Genomic DNA, 17,446 nt, shown 5'->3' with positions numbered 1-17,446 from the left:
TAATAAAATATGAAGACCCTAAAATATAGCCCTACATGGTTGGATATGGAAAAATTTAGCTCTGCACTATTCTTTAAAAAATTAATATTTTGAAGGACTAAATTTTTAGTTTTGGACTACATTTAGCCCTATGACTAAATATGGCTTTAGTTGACAAAAAAGGAGCAGGAAACTTTTATTTTCTTAAACACGTGCCAAGCACGTGCTTGACTTCACCATGCCAACAGAAGAGAGTGAGAAAGAAGACACATAAAGCATTGGATCTGACTTCAAGCTTCAGATCTCTCTACCCATACCAGCTCACATAATCACATTCTCTAATCACATTCTCTTCCCTTTTAAACTCTCTGTCCGTATAATTCCAAGTCTTCAACAACTTAATTGGAACAGAGAAGCCGCAGTTAAATTTTCAGCTTAGATTTGGAGAAAAGCTTCGTTTTTTCTCTGCCGCGGAGATAAAAACGAAGAAATGGCGGCGGTCGAAGTTCACAAGTTCGCTCAGTGCATCACTTGTCATGCTTGGAGCCGTGATCGCTCCAGTAATGTTCTTATCCTTTTTTCTTCTTCTGTTTGGTCGCTGAGAAAATATGGGATAACCAATAGGAAAACAATCACCAAATTTTTTGTTTATTTACAGTGATATCTTTTAGTTCTTTTATGTGTGTCTTTGTTTGGAAAAATTGGAAAGCTCGTAGCTTGGAGCCAAACATATTTGTTGAATTAATATGAAGAATCTGGGTTGAATATTTTGATTCCATTTTTATCTGCACTTGCTTGGAAACCAAACAGGGGGTTTGGGGTTAATTATTGTGCTGTTAAGCTTCTATCTTTCTGCTTGTGCTATATATTTTGCTTCTTGTTGAAAAATGTGAAGTAAAAAAAGACTCTGGTAATCAAATTGAAAAAATAGAGAATTTTGATCTCGGTTCAGGCAATGTGTAGGCATTTTGTATATGCAATGCTGTAATTTGATCATTCCTATTTTCTGGTAGTGCTGGCATTTTGTCCGAACAACAATGAAGTTCACATCTATGCTCTGTTGCAAGGCAAGTGGGAGAAGCTACATGTTCTTCAGAAGGTACTTGATTCAAACTCATTTAATTGTATTATAATATTTCACTGCACCATGATATGAATACGAGGAAAGAGAAATTTTTTATTAAAGGAAAATTTACAACTTTTGGGGCGCTGAGTTTTCTAAGTTTTACTCAAGACAATTAGAAAGTAATTCAAGTAGTAACAGAAATAAAGGTAAAAAGCATTAAGGAAATTACTGAGATATATCAAGCTGTTTGACAAACCTCCCTGTAATGTGATAATTGTTAATTGATATAAATTTGATGGCATCTTGGAAGGTCCTGCTGTCCAATTTGTGTGAAGTATTGTATTTGAGAGATTTGTATTTATGGTGATTAGTTTCCATTTGCGTTTGCTGCTTCATTGTCTTCGTTTTGTTTCCTTGTTATCTGTAGCCATCAGGCAAGAAAAAAAACCTTAATGTTAGAATTTTAGAGAGGCATTAAGTATATATTTTATTATTGGTTATTCACATCTGATCATTGTACTTTTTCTAAGAAAATTTGGCCTTAGCTTTTTGACAAAGAGAATGCGTGGGAATATAGTAAGGATTATTTTATTCTATCCTTTCGCAGCATGACCAAATTGTATCTGGGATAGACTGGAGCGCAAGGTCGAACAAAATAGTTACTGCATCTCATGATCGGAATTCGTGAGTACCTATGTGGTTTGAGATAGTCTTTTTTTTTTTTTTTGGTAATTTATTTAATCAAATAAGTTTAACTTGAGTTTTGGTCTCTCTCTCTCTCTCTCTCTCTCTCTCTCTCTTTCTCTCTCACTCACTCACTTTGTCTTTCTTACACTTTTTGATGCATTAATTCTTTTCCCGAACTACCAATTCTGGCTAGCTATGTCTGGAATCTTGAAGGATCAGAGTGGGTACCAACCCTTGTTATCCTTCGGCTAAATCGTGCTGCACTCTGTGTTCGGTGGAGTCCAAGAGGTACTGAATTTTTTTTTTTTCCGAATGTAAATACAGAAGATCCGTCAGTGTTAAAATGTCATGCAACTCTAATGTGTATGCCTTTATGTACCAGAAAACAAATTTGCTGTTGGAAGTGGGGCAAAAATTGTTTGTATATGCTACTACGAGCAAGAGAACAACTGGTAATTAACATGATACGTGCAGTTTAACTTTTTGTGCTCGGCTAACTCCGTTTGATGCATTTACAGATTAGAATTACCTTCTATTCTCAATGCTTTTTTGCTGGTTAATATTTGCATTGTACCCTTTTCCAGGTGGGTCAGTAAACTTATCAGAAAAAGACATGACTCTTCTGTGACAAGTGTTGCTTGGCATCCAAATAATGTGCGTATTTTCCCAGTTCACAATTTGTATATGTTTCCTGTACGTTCAAAGCAGTTGCATGCATGCGTATCATCTAGTTAGGTTTGACTCTGTCCATCCTCTTTTGCAAAGCTCCATGGTAGTTATTGTTTTCATACATACTGGGACCCGGTGCATGTGGGTTTGCAGAATCTGTGTGCACGAGGGCTTGGCCCTCCTCTACCCAAAGGTGATGAGGGTTTTATAATTGCCAATACGTTATGTTTAGGATGTTAATCCTTTATTTAATCTTGGATATTTTCTGAAGTTGAATCTTGTGTCCTAAGCTTGGGTTTCAGGCTTGCAATACATAACTGTCATATTTGATGTATTAAATGTGATTATTATAGTTAGTCAATGATCTTTCACATTTTCCCTTTCCATAAGTTATCTTTACCTTGATACCTGCCCTTTGCTGAACTATTGGGATAATTTCATGTTCAATTGTTAGTTTGGTTGCTAAGTAATTAACCCTTTACCATGTTTAAGTATTCATATATGCTCATTTTTTTTACAGATTCTTCTTGCAACTGCATCTACAGATGGAAAGTGCCGAATATTTTCCACCTTTATTAAGGTCGTTGACGCAAAGTATGTTACATGTAGTTGTAGAGCTGTCATTCTTTAGATTTAGTCTAGTTCTTATTTTAGTTGTGTATATTATAATTATAATTGCTCATGCATTACTCAGGGAATCAAGAACAGGCCCATCTGCAGATTCAAAATTTGGAGAGGTGCAAAAATTTTCCCTTGTTGAAACACAGCTTTTTCTAATGCATCTATTTATATTTGACGTATAGAATAGATAACAAACAGTCTCTTACCAGTTAAATAACTGCTGCTTGATTTGATTACGCATTTAATCATATAGAGTTGTCAGTAGTAGTTACCTGTAGCACAATGTAATGTTGTAAATCCAATATTAAAACCTAGCCACTGATTTATGAAATACTAATAAGTAAATATGTTTTCTTAGCTTACCTTTAATTTAATTTCCCATTATGAGCATTGCCACAATGTTCTAAAAGTTATGAAATATGTTAAACTCTAGCTCGTTGTTTCAACAAAAGAAGAATAAACAATGTAGCTCATTTTTAAGATGATAGGTATTGAATCAGTGCAAGAAAGTTAAATAATAATTATGTGCTAATTCTAAATTCTAAACAGTAAGTTTCAAGACTCCAACCTGATTGGTTTTCTAAAATTAAAGAAAAATCAGATTTTCAAAATTTAGTATCATTTTTGTCTTAAAGCCCATAATTGGTGACCCTGGTTTGGAGACATTGCTTAGTGGTATCATATTGTTTTCTAGCCACCCCCATTCATGCATTTTGCTTTTTGTCTTGCCCTTTTGTAGAAGCTAACCTTGTTTTCTTTCTGGTGAAACAGCAAATTCTTCAACTTGATCTCTCCTTTACTTGGTCATTTGGTGTTAGGTGGTCACCAAGTGGCAATACCTTAGCATATGTAGGTCAGACATATCTCCTTTCTGCATGTTCTTTACAAAGATAAAAAGCTTTTGGCATAGCGTATGTTGATAGCTTGGTAGGCAGTGTTTCAAATTGTCAAGTTAGCAGCTGGTTTAGGTATTATCATTCATTTCCCACTAATTGGTTTCCGGGTTGTGGCATTATGCAGGCCATAATTCTATGATTTACTTTGTTGATGATGTGGGACCTTCTCCTTTGGCTCAAAATGTTGCATTCCGTGATTTGCCTCTCCGTGATGTGGGTCAGCATCAACTCATGTTAACTTTTTGAGAGTAAATATTTACTCCACATGTAATGAACTAACTTATTTCTATTTGGGTATCGTCAATCCATATGTGGCACTTTTTCAGGTCTTATTTCTTTCTGAAAGATTAGTTATAGGTGTGGGATTTGATTGCAACCCAATGGTTTTTGCGGCAGATGAAAGAGGAATATGGTAAATGCCTTTTCCTGATGGCTTTGTTCTTTGGAGGAGGATATCAAAATAATAGCTTTGTTCTTTTCTCTGTAGGAGTTTTATCAAATTTCTGGGGGAAAGAAAGACAACATCTTCAGGTCCAAAATATGGTTCACAGGTAAATACCTGGTTGTTTATATGTTATGAGAGAGAGAGAGAGAGGGCTTTTTTTTTTGGGGGGGGGGAGATAAAAATTACATGGTTTTCACATTCCTCTATCGTAGTGCATTAAATGCGTGCCTATTGTAAATAAATATAATCAACTTGCCAGGGGCTGTTATACTGTGTTGAATAGGGTGGAAATTGGTCTTGGGTTTAAGAGTTCCTCCATGTCAAACAGCAAAGAATGTTAAAGGATGCTATTATTCTGAGTTTTAAAATGTGAAATTGCTTGAATGTTTTGTAAAGGCCCTGCTGATAATTCTGACCATAACTCAGCTGCATATGCAGTGGGACAACAGTTTCAACTGTTAGTTCTCATCTACACCACAATTTTATTGTTGGCCCAGTGAGTTTGTCTTCATTATTTAATAAATCCTGTGTGCGGTATGTTCGAGATAGTGAACTAAGCAAGCAGTCTTAATCTCTGAGAGCATAACAGGAATTTAGTGAACATTTCGAGTTCATTGTTAGTGTAAACTGGATTTGCGGTTTTTCCCTTTTATGTTGTGGAGCAAAAATCACTCATCACATTATGCTATCCCTTTTCCTATTTCTCAACCGGATTTTTCCCTTACAGTTTTCTGAAGCATTTGGAAAGCTATATGGCCAACCAAAACAGGGATTCAACAATGATACAAATGAGCATTCAAGGTCACGAGGAGGGGTCCATGAGAACTGCATTAAGTACTTCACTTTTCCTTCTCTTTAGATATTCCCTGTGTAGTAGCCACAGTTCCATTTCAAACATTAAATCTCCACCCTAGCTGTCAGGCGGGAGGTCTGACTGATGAATTGGGTGGATGACTCTGGATTTGGGGCTAGCTTTATATGTTTTATATATTTTTACATAACAATCCTCCCTGTCAACTGTAGTTGTATCGTGCCGCTTGGAGATCCAGGGAGTTCTAAAGTGAAACGCTTCAGCACATCGGGTTAGCAAGTCAATGTTAAATTTAGTTTTCAATCGCTTATCGTAGAATCCTTTCTTGTTTCCACTGTATCTACTTTGGTTAGCTCTAACACCTTGACATTACAGGATTGGATGGAAAAATTGTTGTCTGGGATATGGAGAACCAAGAAGATTTAGCGGAGTACTTGTAAACCTTCACCAGTCACCATAAACATAAATATTATCTTTGTGTAATATAAGTGGACGCTGGGAATGTTCTTTGTATATTTCACGTGACTGAGCAATTGGCAATATTTCTATAGAAGCCTAGGAGAAAATAAACTGCAAAATCATGGTGATTTTAGTTTTGTATACCACTTGTGTATCACTACATGTAATGTATTTGCCCTCTGCCATTGCCTCGTGTGCTCACTCTTAAGAGAGGAAAATTCATCCCATTTGACGTGATCAAGAAAAACAAAATATTTGTTTTATTATTGTTATTATTGAAGCTGTTGAATTACAGTACTACAAAATCCGGAAAAAAAATAAAATTACAGTACTACAAAATAAATTGAGTAGTGCACCACCCATAATCCTATGATTTTATCCAACCCTTTTAAAATGGGATAGAAATTGAATTTATAATTTTTGGCAATCTAACTCAGTATATACACAAGGGCTTGTAGTTCTAGTGGTCGGGTGCAAGTGAGCTTGTATCTTAACCGGTTAAGAACAGTTATCTCTTAATCGTTGGATTAAGTTAACTAATTTGATCTAACGGTAGAGATAAGGCCATATATAAGGCTCTCAATATAGAATTCTTGCTCCCGTCATGTTGCCGTCATTTTTGTGTGTGGTAAACACAGGGCCCAGAGGCCCAAACAAAACGGACTAGGAGCAACTCCTGACAGAAAAAACAGTTGAGCATTGTTCAGTCACCGTTTTCAGCCAATCTTCAAAATCTTCAAAACGTCACAGTTGAGCATTTCTCTTCCTCACATCAGTCACCATTTCTCTTGTAGCCGAGATTCACACAATTCATCTTACAAGTCCCAGTTGCAGAGAAAGCAAGTCAAATAAACTATGATATCAACACTCCAACCTCCACGCTCACTCTCCCACTTCCGCTCTAACCCCACCCTCCTCCTCCGCTACACCTCCCTTAAACCCCTCTCTTCCTTATCCTCACAGCCCGTCACCCACTCCACCATCACAGACCAATCCCAATCCCCAAACCCACCATCACACTCCCAAATCCTCTCCACCCGCCACTCCCTTCTCTCCCGCCACCTCACCGCCACCCAACTCGCCGAGTCCTTTCTCACTCGCCTCCGACTCACTGAGCCCCATCTGCGCTCCTTTCTCCACGTGTCAGACTCTGTCCTGGCCCAAGCCCGTGAGCTTGACGAGAAGATTCAGAGGAATGAGGAGTTGGGTCCCTTGGCTGGGGTACTTGTTGCCATCAAGGACAATATCTGTACGGCTGAAATGCCCTCCACGGCTGGGTCTCGTGTTCTGGAAGGCTATACGCCGCCGTATGATGCTACTGCCGTCAGGAAGATTAAGGAGCTAGGTGGGATTGTGGTGGGTAAGACCAATTTGGATGAGTTTGGCATGGGCAGCACCACTGAAGCCTCTGCCTATCAGGTTTTTCTCTTCTGGGTTTCCTTTCTTTTATCTGTATAATTTGTGTGTTCTGTGAAATTTTCATTTTTGTTATTCATCTTGGAGGAAATGCTTTAACAGATTAGTACTTTATATTACAACTTCATGGAAATGAAAGTTTAGTTGAATAAAGAAGTTAATTTTAGTCTTTTATGGAACTTTTAGAATGTGAGTTATCCCTTTTATTGTGGGTAGTAAAGCCGTTGGTTGTTAGTATTAGTAGAAGTCCAAGAGAGTGGGGTTTTGGAAGTTCGTTTCTTTATGTTTCCCACTGGTAACTGGGGTTGGTTTACTCAGGTGGTGCATCTGTTCATTCATTAGGTGACTGCAAACCCATGGGACATTTCTCGGGTGCCTGGAGGGTCATCGGGAGGCTCGGCTGCAGCTGTGTCTGCCAGGCAGTGTATGGTGTCACTGGGAAGTGATACTGGTGGAAGTGTGAGGCAGCCAGCATCGTTTTGTGGTGTTGTTGGGTTGAAGCCCACGTATGGGCGTGTCTCAAGATTTGGACTTATGGCATATGCATCATCGCTTGATGTCATTGGCTGCTTTGGTACGTCTGTTGCTGATGCTGGGATTCTTCTGCATGCAATTTCCGGCCATGATAGACTTGATGCCACCAGTAGCAAGCGTGTAAGTAAATTTTGTGTCTGATATTTTTTTTATTGTACCCATGCATATGTTGTCAAATATTTTGCAAACTTTGATTGGCACAAATCATGATTTGATTCCATATCAACCAAGTAATTCCCCTACAAATTTCATTACCACTGGGAAATCCTCTGGGAAAATATATTTTGAACATTCTTTTTAGTAAAATAAGTAATTTTAGCATACGGGTGGTGGAAGAAGTATCAAATTCTGTCTCATGTCGATCTTCGAAACCTCTAATGAGGGCTCTAACTGTACTTTGGTCGCTATCTTTTGAAGATTCACCATGCGTAATTTTAGCATGATAAGCCAACTTATCTTGTCATTATGCATCCTGAATTTGAGCTCTGAAATGTTTATTCAACAAAAAAATTTGGTCTTTGTACTTTGAATATATAGACTAAAGACTAATATCAGGAATTGGTTGGTTGATGTAAATGCATTTGAATTTCTCTTTCAGGAGGTTCCCGACTTTTCAGCTCAGTTTGTTTCCATGAATTTGCTAGAATCTAAACCTCTAAAAGGATTGAGGATTGGTCTGATCCGTGAAACTCTCGATGATGGTGTTGATACTGGAGTAACTTCGGCAGTCCGTACTGCTGCTTTGCACCTTGAAGAATTAGGATGCTGCGTAACAGAGGTCTACCTTCTTCTCTTTTTTTTTTTTTTGGAACTGCTCAACTTCTCTGTTTCTTCCCCAAAATGTCATTTGTACCCCTTCTTGTGTCTTGGTTTAATATACTTGAAACATTAAATTGCAGGTCTCATTACCATCTTTCTCACTTGGGTTGCCAGCCTATTACATTCTTGCTTCATCCGAGTCATCTTCGAACTTATCACGTTATGATGGTGTTAGGTAATTCTTCTAATATATTAATTTTCATCTCTGAAAGGTTTTCATTTGTGTATTTTAATGGGAGAAGAGAGAGTAAGTAAGTAGAAGCTTGTTTAGATTTCCACTGTGACTGGAAGAAAAAGAGAAGTTGTTAAACTTATTCTTAAAATCCCTCTCTGCATGGTATATTAGAATAATAAATATGCTCATATTCGTTATTATTTTTTAATCAATTTCCAGGTATGGAAACCGAGTTGCTGCTGATGAGCTGAACTCACAATACATGGATTCCCGAGCCAAGGGTTTTGGTTCTGAGGTACACTATGTTTAGGTGGCTAGTTAACACTGTTTTGCTGTATATCCTGTCAGGTTTGAAGTTTCTATTGATGGAAACATTGTTGCAGTGCTCTTTGCCTAGTTTTTTCTTGTTGTCTTTTTTAAAGCAGACTTATACCCATTTTTGTTTTTTTGCAGGTCAAAAGGAGAATTCTAACAGGAACATATGCCCTTTCAGCTGGTTATTATGATGCATATTATAAGCGAGCCCAGCAGGTACCATGATGTTCATGCTTAATATTTTCATTTTAAAAATACATTGTTGTGTTAAATTTAATAATGGATTTTTGGTGGGAGGAGTTAATCCCATTACTGTTTGCATTCTGACATTATAATATTGAAGAAACCAAAACCCTTGACATTCATAAAAGCTAAAAAGACCTCATGAGAAATCATTTATCTGAGGTTTCACCTAACAACAATCTTGTATTCTCAATCCTCATGAATGGTTTTTTGGGGTTGTTTATCAGTGCTGCAGTAGTTTATGTAATTTATATTTGCATACCATGCAGCCTCTCTGTAGAATCTTATGCTTGGTTATGTTCTCAGCTTCTTACTCCTACGGATTTATGGTGTTCAAGAAGGAATTAATGATTGTTATAGTGTTTTAGGTGAGGACTGTAATTCAGAAAAGCTTCAAGACAGCACTGGATGAACATGACATCCTAATTTCACCTGCTGCTCCATCTGCTGCTTATAAAATTGGTATGCTATTTTCCAAAATGTGTATACTTTTCATTTTGTTTTAAATGACGTGGTTTTAGTAAATCACCCATTTACTTTTATCTTTCCAGTTGAAAAGAAAAATGATCCGTTAGCAATGTATGCGGGTGACATAATGACTGTAAGCACTTTTTCTGAGTACCCCAACTCCTTAAAATTCTGTTTATTATATGCATGTGTTGGGTGTGTGTATGTTTGTAGTGGGACTTTTATGATAATTGAGTCACAATACTGGACATGTACACAAAAAAGCATATTCTTGCTTATCAATACTCAGCTAAACTCATGTCATCTAAGCCCTTTCTGAAAGAAGATCAACTTCCTTGTTCATCAATATAATGTTAGGACTGGTGCTTGCATATCTACCATGTTGTAATCTGCAGGACAATTGTTTTTCCTGTTTCTGAGAAATTTTTTTGTGGGCGTATTTAAGCCTCCTTTAATTCTTTTCATCAGTTTAATTACTTTTGCTGCTAGTGTCAACAATGTCTGGCTAGTATATGATATGTATACATATGTATTTAATTGCAGTGAATACTCGCGTTTTTTGAATGATACACCTTCACCCAGCTCTATATTTGTGATCTCAATTTTAAGTCATTCAAAAAGAGTACATAGTTAACATTCACACCGTTGTTTCCGGAATGATGCTATTGTGGTAAGAAGTTTAAAATGGTACACAATCTCATTTTGGGGAATCCGGTGACACACATGTTGACTCTTGTTTATGATGCTCTATGTATCATATGTGCTTGTTCTCCTTTGAAACTTTTTTATTGCCTGTCATGTGATGTAGTTTCCACTAGTAAGATGACTAAATGACGCTGATCTGTTTCTACTTAATCTTTATGCAGGTCAATGTTAACTTGGCAGGTCTACCTGCCATGGTTTTGCCATGTGGATTTGTTGAAGGGGGGCCTGCAGGCCTTCCTGTTGGTCTTCAAATGATTGGTGCAGCATTTGACGAGGTATTGCCTTGTCACCTTCTACATAGCAAAATGTTAATTTACGTTGGGCTAGCATTCACCCTGACCTTGTTTTTCTGGTATTTATATGGAGAACATGAGCGAAAACTTGCTACATTAACATATTAAATTAAACACTTATTGGGAAGTGACTGAATTAAATGAAAAGTACGGGATTGCAGAGTTGAGTAGCTGGTAGTTGATTTAAGATTTTTCCACTGATTTTGCAGGGCAAATTGCTCAAAGTGGCTCATATTTTTGAGCAGACACTGCAGAATTGCAGATTTGTTCCTCCATTGATAGCAGATGAGGTTGCATGATAGCTAGCTACCAGAATTGATGGTTGGTGTGCTCAACTGAAAATGGCGTTTGACACATGTAATCCATTTTTTAAAATTGATCAGCCTGACTTGTAACAAGTTCGAAAATTTCCAATTTTCTCAAATTGATCAATGAACCATTGAATTAACTTTATCAATCACCAGTTATTCTGTCACAGCTTTGTGCCTTAGCCCAAGCAATATTCTGTATGAGCAGGTTTCTTTATAGAGAACATCAACATCACTTGAGAATGACATCAGGCATGTTCTTTGGAAGCTACTAAATATCATCTTTTATATTGAAATGTCCCCAACTAAATTGTCCAAGTGTTACTATTTTTGGGTTTCATTTTAATAAATTATCAAAATGTGGTGTGATTGATCTATCAATTTTTGGGGCATAAGTTTTATGCCAGGGAAATCATCACACTCGGATGGATGACTTTAAATGGTTGATGTATTGTAAGCTCCACTCGCATCAACATTTGAAGGTCACGTGAGTGATTATCACTATTTCAACTCAAACACTCATATCATAATATATGTGAGATACACTTGCATCAACAGCTGAAAAGTCATATATGCGACACTCATATTATAATATCATAATGATTCATGACAATTTTATATTAATCATGACTAGGGGTGTGTAAGATCCAATTCAATCCGCCCAAACCGACTGATCCAATTCAATCCAATTCAATTTTATTAAATTTCGATAATTTGGAGGATTGGATTGGATTGGATCCCTAATTTCCCAAAGTGACATGGTTGGATCGGATGTTGGATTTGCTTGTGAGGATCAAATCAAATCAAATCCAATCCAATCCAATCCAACATAGTTAGTTTCATGCTTATTTTACTCATTAGGTAATTTTCATTAAGAAAGTTATAAACATGTAAAGTAATTTGATGGAGTAATGTTTAATATATTATAAAATCAAAATAATTTTCTCTAGCATTTCATTTATTTTTGACATATACGTCTATTAAAATGTTTGATTATATTAAACTTGACGATAATTATTTCATTATTAAAATTTTTCATTATGAAAACTAATCATCCAATCCAATATCAATTGGATCAGATTGGATTGGATTTAAATCTCTAATGTGATTAGATTGGATTGGATTGGATTGGATTGGAAAAATCATAATCCAATCTATATTAGATCGTATACGGATTGGTGAAATTATATTGGTTTCGAACCAATGTACACCCCTAATCGTGGCTCATTTATATCAATAAAAATCTTCATATAAAATCTCTTAAGTATTTCTTTATTCATTTTACGTGTATGAAATAACAAGTTTTTATTAAAAATAGTCAAAATTTAACCCCTAAATTCATAAATGTCAATTTTAAAAAAATATTTCAAATATAACCAAAAACTCACTTAAATTGACCCAAATGCCCTCTATATTATAACTCAATTACACCTAAAAGCTAAAAGCACAAAAACAAAATCGGCTTCATCAACTCAATTACCAGAAAGAAGAAGAAAATGAAAAGTCGATGTTTTCATAAATCCAAGCAATAAAAATCATCTTTGCGGCTATGGCTTGAATCGGTGGGTTAGAGAGTTTTTTTTACAATAAAAAAAGTTGAAGTCAGTTTTTTTTTTTTTTTTTATCAAGATAATTCATTTCATTAAAATGAAAAGGATTACACAGTGAGAAAATGCAAAAATAAAACCTAGCCCAACACTAAGAGTTATAAGGCCTCAGCCCAACAGAAAGCAAAAAGAAGCTATATAAAGGGAAAACTTTAAAACAAACATCCAGCCCAATACAAACATAAAGGAAGAATCCTAAATATGAGAAGCTACAACCGCCACTTTCCATTTGCCGCATCGCTGTAACAGATCCACAATCGCCAGTGATGGGTAACCAGTAACCTAACAAACCAATGCTTAGAATGGACAATGGTGGTGGACAAACCACCCATGCAAAAAGTGCTACCATAATTCTAGAAGCAAGTGCAACGAGCACTTTTGAAGCATCCTCATCCATGAAGCCAAGGAGCAGTGGCTGTTGGTTGAGATATTGGGCCAGGACATGGCCGGAGGAAATGTGTGGAAGACACCATAATAGAGAAGGGGCAAGGGATGTAGAGGTGAGAAGTGTAGGTTGAAGAACAACATTTATGGGTGGGTATTGGGGGAGAAGAGGAGAGTGGAAGTGCAGATATGGGTTTTCCAAATTTAGGCATAATTTAGGGAAATTAAAAGTAAGGGTGAAGAGAAAAAAATAGAGAAAGTCAATCATAGGAAAAGGGGAAGAGGAGAACTTGAGGGAGATGTAATGGATAGATGAGGGTGTTTGGAGATGCAATGAGTCACAGATGAGGGAGATTAGAGGGATGGGAAGGAGTGAGAGTGGAGAATAGAGAGACAAGGAAAAAAGTAACAAACTCTCAGAGAGGAGAGAGAAGACTCTCACAAAGGAGAGAGAGAGAGAGAGAGAGGGGAGGAGGAACTAAGGCCTTCTCCTCCATTTCGGGTCAACCCGCTATTTATTAAACGGGTTGTGTCAACCCGTGTAATACATGCTAACCTGGTAAAGAATGAAAAGAAATGGAGACTTCAGCACACACACAAGGGGTTTCGAACCCCTACCACCCTTATTTCTCTCAAACATCTTATCCACTATGCTACAAACAACTTTGTGATTTTATTGTATGCCTTTTGATATTTATAATGTTTCTTTTCCGTCTCTCTTCTCCTTTTTTTTTCTTTTTTCTTTTCCTTCTTTCTTTTTTCTTCTTTCTCCTCTCTCTCTCTCTCTTTTTTTTTTCTCTTTTCCTTTCCTCTTCTCTCCTTTTCTTCCCTTCAATCTTCTCTCCTCTCTCTCTCTCTCTCTATTTTTTATATATTTCTTTTCCTTCTCTCTTCTCTCCTCTCTTTATCTTTTTTTTTTCTTCTTTTTTTTCTTATATTTTCTCTACTCTCCCTTTTTTTTTAATTTAAAATTTTTCAGTTATGAGTTTCGTAACATGCATGTTATTATTTATGAACCCGTTACACGATTCGAAATCCGCACGATAAAAGACGACCCGAACTCGACACGACACGTTTATTAAATGGGTTAGGTTCGGGTTGAGCATTCTTGACACGTTTATTATCCCGACACGACACGAACCCAACACGACACGACCCATTGCCAGTCCTAATTGGAAGATGGTGTTAAAGTCAGTTTCTTGAGATAATAATTTTGAATCGGTGGGTTTGGATATTTTCTCATGAACTCTTATATGCTGTGTGTAGTTCATCTTTAGGTTTCTTGTTGCTTTGTTGTCACAAGTATACTTACCACCTGTAGTGTAAGATAGTTTCTTTATGATATCAGTGAATGAAGATGTCTTTATGGTATCACAGAATGCAGATGCTTCAAAGTCTAGTGTTGCTCAGGAAGCAGTACAGAATATCAGAAGAGCAAGCAAAAACTATGGCTAATGAATAAGAGGTAAGGCAGGTTCTATGTGTCACAGTAGCCTACGACTTGAAAGAGCATGACAATTAGCTTTTTGGTTAGGTTATAAGGGCATTTGGGTCAATTTAAATGAATTTTTAACTATATTTATGAATTTAATTTTGAATATTTTTTTTAATAAAAACACTGAAATAACATGAAAGTTATTAATTATACGGTGCGGTAAAAGATGACTGGCTGTAAAGTGGTGAGGTAATATTGAAGGTAGTTCGGGTTAGTTAAGACATAAAGATCCGTCAACCCCCGCCATGCGCCAGCAAAATTTGGCACGCGCCGCGCACGTTAGCTGAAGCCCAAAAAGAAAAGAAATCCGACCTCATCTTCCATATAATAAACACAAGCCTGGTGCATGTTAGCACAAATTCAGAGAAAAAACAATAAAAGAATAAAACAAAAAATGTTTTTATTCAATTAAATTTAAACCAATAATTCGCCTCCGGCAAACGATCTCCCTCCTCTCGTCTCCGATCACTCAGTAAGTCTCTCCAGACCCTTAATTCAAATTTATTTATTGATTTTGCTTTTTTCTTCATCTTTTTTTGGGTGCACGAGATTCAAATTCTATCTACTTTAAAAAAAAAAAAAAAAATTTGTGATTGGATATGTATGGATTGATTACGGATTTGCGTTGATGAATTTGAGTTTTGTGGGTTGTAAATTTTTGTTTAAAGATTTGTAGCGAAAGTTTGACCTTTTACTGTTTTTGTAGTTTTTTATTTTTGTGATTGATTGTTGATAAAACTGAGGGATTTATGGGTTCAGGTCAATCCGTCAAATAATTGTTCCAAGTTGTTTGAGTTAAACGTTTACTATCTGGGATGATGATAAAGTTCTAAGCTTTTGTTTAATGGGTCTCAATTCAACTAAATTTCCAAGATTTTGAGCAACACTTTTTGCTGACAATTAAATGGCGCCTAGTTCTTTGTCCAATTCAGTTTAGTTGAATTGAGTAATATAAGTACGTAAAATTTATTTTGTTGTATAATGTATTGGCCTTAAGGAGACATACCTGAAGAAAAAGTGACCAGGTAGCATGGATGAAGAATTTACAAGTGTGGAGCCTCCATCTTTGGTTGATCTGTGCATTAATACGGCAATAGATAATATAAGGCACCTTGGAGATGTTGGTGAAACAGAACTTTATTTTCTTGAGAGAATTCTACCACATTGTACGGTCGATCAGTTGAGGCATGTAGAGAAGAGTACAAAAGTAAGTTGTTCCACTTTGTTTTTATATAAATGTTTTTGTTTTGCTTCAGCAGAAGTTCTGTGATGTTTATTAATTAATTCGTGTAGGGTAGAGATTTGAGTCCAATAACAGATAATTTGTGGAGGAAATTATATCAAAAGGAGTTTGGTATTGAGAGGACTAATCTGGTGATTGAGAGGATGAAAAAGAAGAAAGTTTCATTCAGATGGAACCAATTGTATGAGGTGAGTTCCCTCATTCTGTCCAACCAAATTTGTTTTCATTTAGCTTCAGTAGTCGAATCCCATTATTTTAGTGTGTAGCTTAGTTTTGGTTTCTTGATTTAGCATTTCTAGATCTGCTTTATATTTCTGACTTATAAGAAGAAAACAGGATAAGAATTTCATTGTGGGTGATTACTTTCAGGCCAAATTGAGGGAAGTGGATGTGGCTGAAAATAAAGTAGCTGACCTCTTGAAGAGTCTATATCAAAAGGAAGATGCTCGTAAGTTTACCTCACCACATCCTAGCAAACCGAACAACAGTATACTAATTTCTACATGATTAACTTACTTACCAATCATTCAAATTTTGCAGGAAAACAAAGTCGGCAAGTTCGTATTTGCACAAAGGTTCCGCCATCATCGAATAAAAGAAGCTTTGGTAAGTATTTCTGTTCTCTTATAGTTGGATCTCTTGTGATGTGTCAGTCCCTTCAAGGACTAATACATCGTCAACTAGGGTGCAGAATAAATGTGTTTTCTTGGTTGTTTTTCTGATAATTCTTTTTAGGCAATGGGCCTGGCTACAATGTTACCGCAAAGAGCAACTTGATGAAGAAATCAAAAATAGATTTTCTTAAAAGGTAATGTTGTATCTTAAAATGATGCATGATGTGCCATGCCCCTTAGTCTTGTTAGCTGATGTTATTCCCTCAAGATGCAATTTATTTTATTGTTACATTTTTTGTATATCATGTTCAGTAAATCATCAAATTGTTCTGATAATTATCTTGAAGCCTTATGTTCAAAGATCTTGGGTCCATCAGTGATTCTTCTCAAGATTACCCTTTTTGAGCGATAGACTTTCAAGATATTGACTTTGTTATCCTCTTTTTCTTATGAGCAGTCATGAGGTGAGAAATCTTGCAGCTATGAAGAAAAAATCGCTCCAGAAGAGTTACAGGTAAAATTCTTGGATGTATATTCCCGTACTTACAAAGCTACATATAGACTCACTTCCAGCCCTCGTTATATCTACCTTATGTTATACAGTGTCCCTCCTGTGAAGCGGCCAGGTGAGTTTTCCGGGAAAGATTCGGCTTCAAGTTCTAAACAACCCAAGCCGATAGAGAGGAATTTAAAACGCTATCCTTTCTGAACATTTTCATCAGTGAAGACAAGGGTGTCAGATGGATTGCTCAGTTGAGCTCTGCAACTCATACCCTATTGAAGCATGGCTCCATTTGCAAACAATCTTGGTGGCTTCAATCTTGTTATCCTCAACATGATTTCAGCTGTCCTCATTTTCAATTGTATCAATCAATAAAAATCGTTTTTGTTCTTCATTTCTTTCTTTTTCTTTTGATCATCTTGCTTTTGTAGTAATATTTCAAATCTGTAACAATAAGGGATTATAATTTGATTGTTATATCTTAGTTAGGGTGCGGTTGGTTCATGGGACAAAATGTTCATTATAGCTAGTTTAAAAATTTAGCGTATTTTCCTGCAATTTTGTACCCGACTTTTTTGTTTATCAAATTATTATCAGCTCAAAGGCCACCTGCTGGTTTAATATTGAGATTTAGCTCAAAGACCACCCCTTACTTTGTGAAACCATACCAGGCAACCACAATTTTTTATAAA

The 17,446-nt window shown here is 36.4% G+C and overlaps 3 protein-coding genes across 5 annotated transcripts; all 3 read left to right on the top strand.

Annotated features, from left to right (window-relative positions):
* Positions 248 to 5,896, top strand: LOC18782212 (actin-related protein 2/3 complex subunit 1B). Its single transcript, XM_007215477.2, has 15 exons — positions 248 to 539; positions 993 to 1,078; positions 1,653 to 1,729; positions 1,926 to 2,020; positions 2,115 to 2,184; positions 2,317 to 2,386; positions 2,922 to 2,995; positions 3,096 to 3,138; positions 3,794 to 3,875; positions 4,043 to 4,131; positions 4,245 to 4,330; positions 4,406 to 4,469; positions 5,091 to 5,197; positions 5,387 to 5,445; positions 5,550 to 5,896. Exons 1-15 carry the CDS (start codon positions 470 to 472, stop codon positions 5,612 to 5,614), a joined length of 1,137 nt encoding a protein of 378 aa, XP_007215539.1. The 5' UTR covers positions 248 to 469; the 3' UTR covers positions 5,615 to 5,896.
* On the top strand, positions 6,292 to 11,210 carry LOC18782573 (glutamyl-tRNA(Gln) amidotransferase subunit A, chloroplastic/mitochondrial). Its single transcript, XM_007215461.2, has 10 exons — positions 6,292 to 7,052; positions 7,392 to 7,703; positions 8,182 to 8,361; positions 8,483 to 8,577; positions 8,797 to 8,872; positions 9,031 to 9,108; positions 9,504 to 9,597; positions 9,687 to 9,736; positions 10,470 to 10,583; positions 10,811 to 11,210. The coding sequence occupies exons 1-10, from the start codon at positions 6,489 to 6,491 to the stop codon at positions 10,898 to 10,900; spliced, it is 1,653 nt and encodes a 550-aa protein (XP_007215523.1). The 5' UTR covers positions 6,292 to 6,488; the 3' UTR covers positions 10,901 to 11,210.
* LOC18782495 (transcription elongation factor B polypeptide 3) lies at positions 14,672 to 17,320 on the top strand. Of its 3 annotated transcripts, none has more exons than XM_007215856.2 (8): positions 14,672 to 14,867; positions 15,421 to 15,602; positions 15,689 to 15,826; positions 16,008 to 16,086; positions 16,179 to 16,244; positions 16,374 to 16,446; positions 16,710 to 16,766; positions 16,856 to 17,320. In XM_007215856.2, the coding sequence occupies exons 2-8, from the start codon at positions 15,426 to 15,428 to the stop codon at positions 16,959 to 16,961; spliced, it is 696 nt and encodes a 231-aa protein (XP_007215918.1). In that variant the 5' UTR covers positions 14,672 to 14,867; positions 15,421 to 15,425; the 3' UTR covers positions 16,962 to 17,320. The 3 variants fall into 3 exon arrangements, with proteins under 3 accessions (XP_007215918.1, XP_020415012.1, XP_020415011.1); XM_020559423.1 differs by having other exon boundaries at positions 15,396 to 15,602; XM_020559422.1 differs by having other exon boundaries at positions 15,393 to 15,602.

The sequence above is a fragment of the Prunus persica genome, chromosome G3, assembly GCF_000346465.2.
Source record: "Prunus persica cultivar Lovell chromosome G3, Prunus_persica_NCBIv2, whole genome shotgun sequence".
Taxonomy (NCBI): Eukaryota; Viridiplantae; Streptophyta; class Magnoliopsida; order Rosales; family Rosaceae; genus Prunus; species Prunus persica.
The sequence above is the reverse complement of the archived record's forward strand: the minus strand, read 5'-3'. Positions and strand labels throughout refer to the sequence as shown.

Coding starts and splice junctions, on each gene's coding strand:
- LOC18782573 (XM_007215461.2), top strand. CDS start 6,489: ATGATATCAACACTCCAACCTCCACGCTCACTCTCCCACTTCCGCTCT. Junction 7,053..7,391: donor CTGAAGCCTCTGCCTATCAG/GTTTTTCTCTTC, acceptor TTCATTCATTAG/GTGACTGCAAACCCATGGGA. Junction 7,704..8,181: donor ATGCCACCAGTAGCAAGCGT/GTAAGTAAATTT, acceptor TTTCTCTTTCAG/GAGGTTCCCGACTTTTCAGC.
- LOC18782495 (XM_007215856.2), top strand. CDS start 15,426: ATGGATGAAGAATTTACAAGTGTGGAGCCTCCATCTTTGGTTGATCTG. Junction 15,603..15,688: donor ATGTAGAGAAGAGTACAAAA/GTAAGTTGTTCC, acceptor TAATTCGTGTAG/GGTAGAGATTTGAGTCCAAT. Junction 16,447..16,709: donor AAAATAGATTTTCTTAAAAG/GTAATGTTGTAT, acceptor TCTTATGAGCAG/TCATGAGGTGAGAAATCTTG.
- LOC18782212 (XM_007215477.2), top strand. CDS start 470: ATGGCGGCGGTCGAAGTTCACAAGTTCGCTCAGTGCATCACTTGTCAT. Junction 2,387..2,921: donor TTGCTTGGCATCCAAATAAT/GTGCGTATTTTC, acceptor TTTTTTTTACAG/ATTCTTCTTGCAACTGCATC. Junction 4,470..5,090: donor GTCCAAAATATGGTTCACAG/GTAAATACCTGG, acceptor TTTCCCTTACAG/TTTTCTGAAGCATTTGGAAA.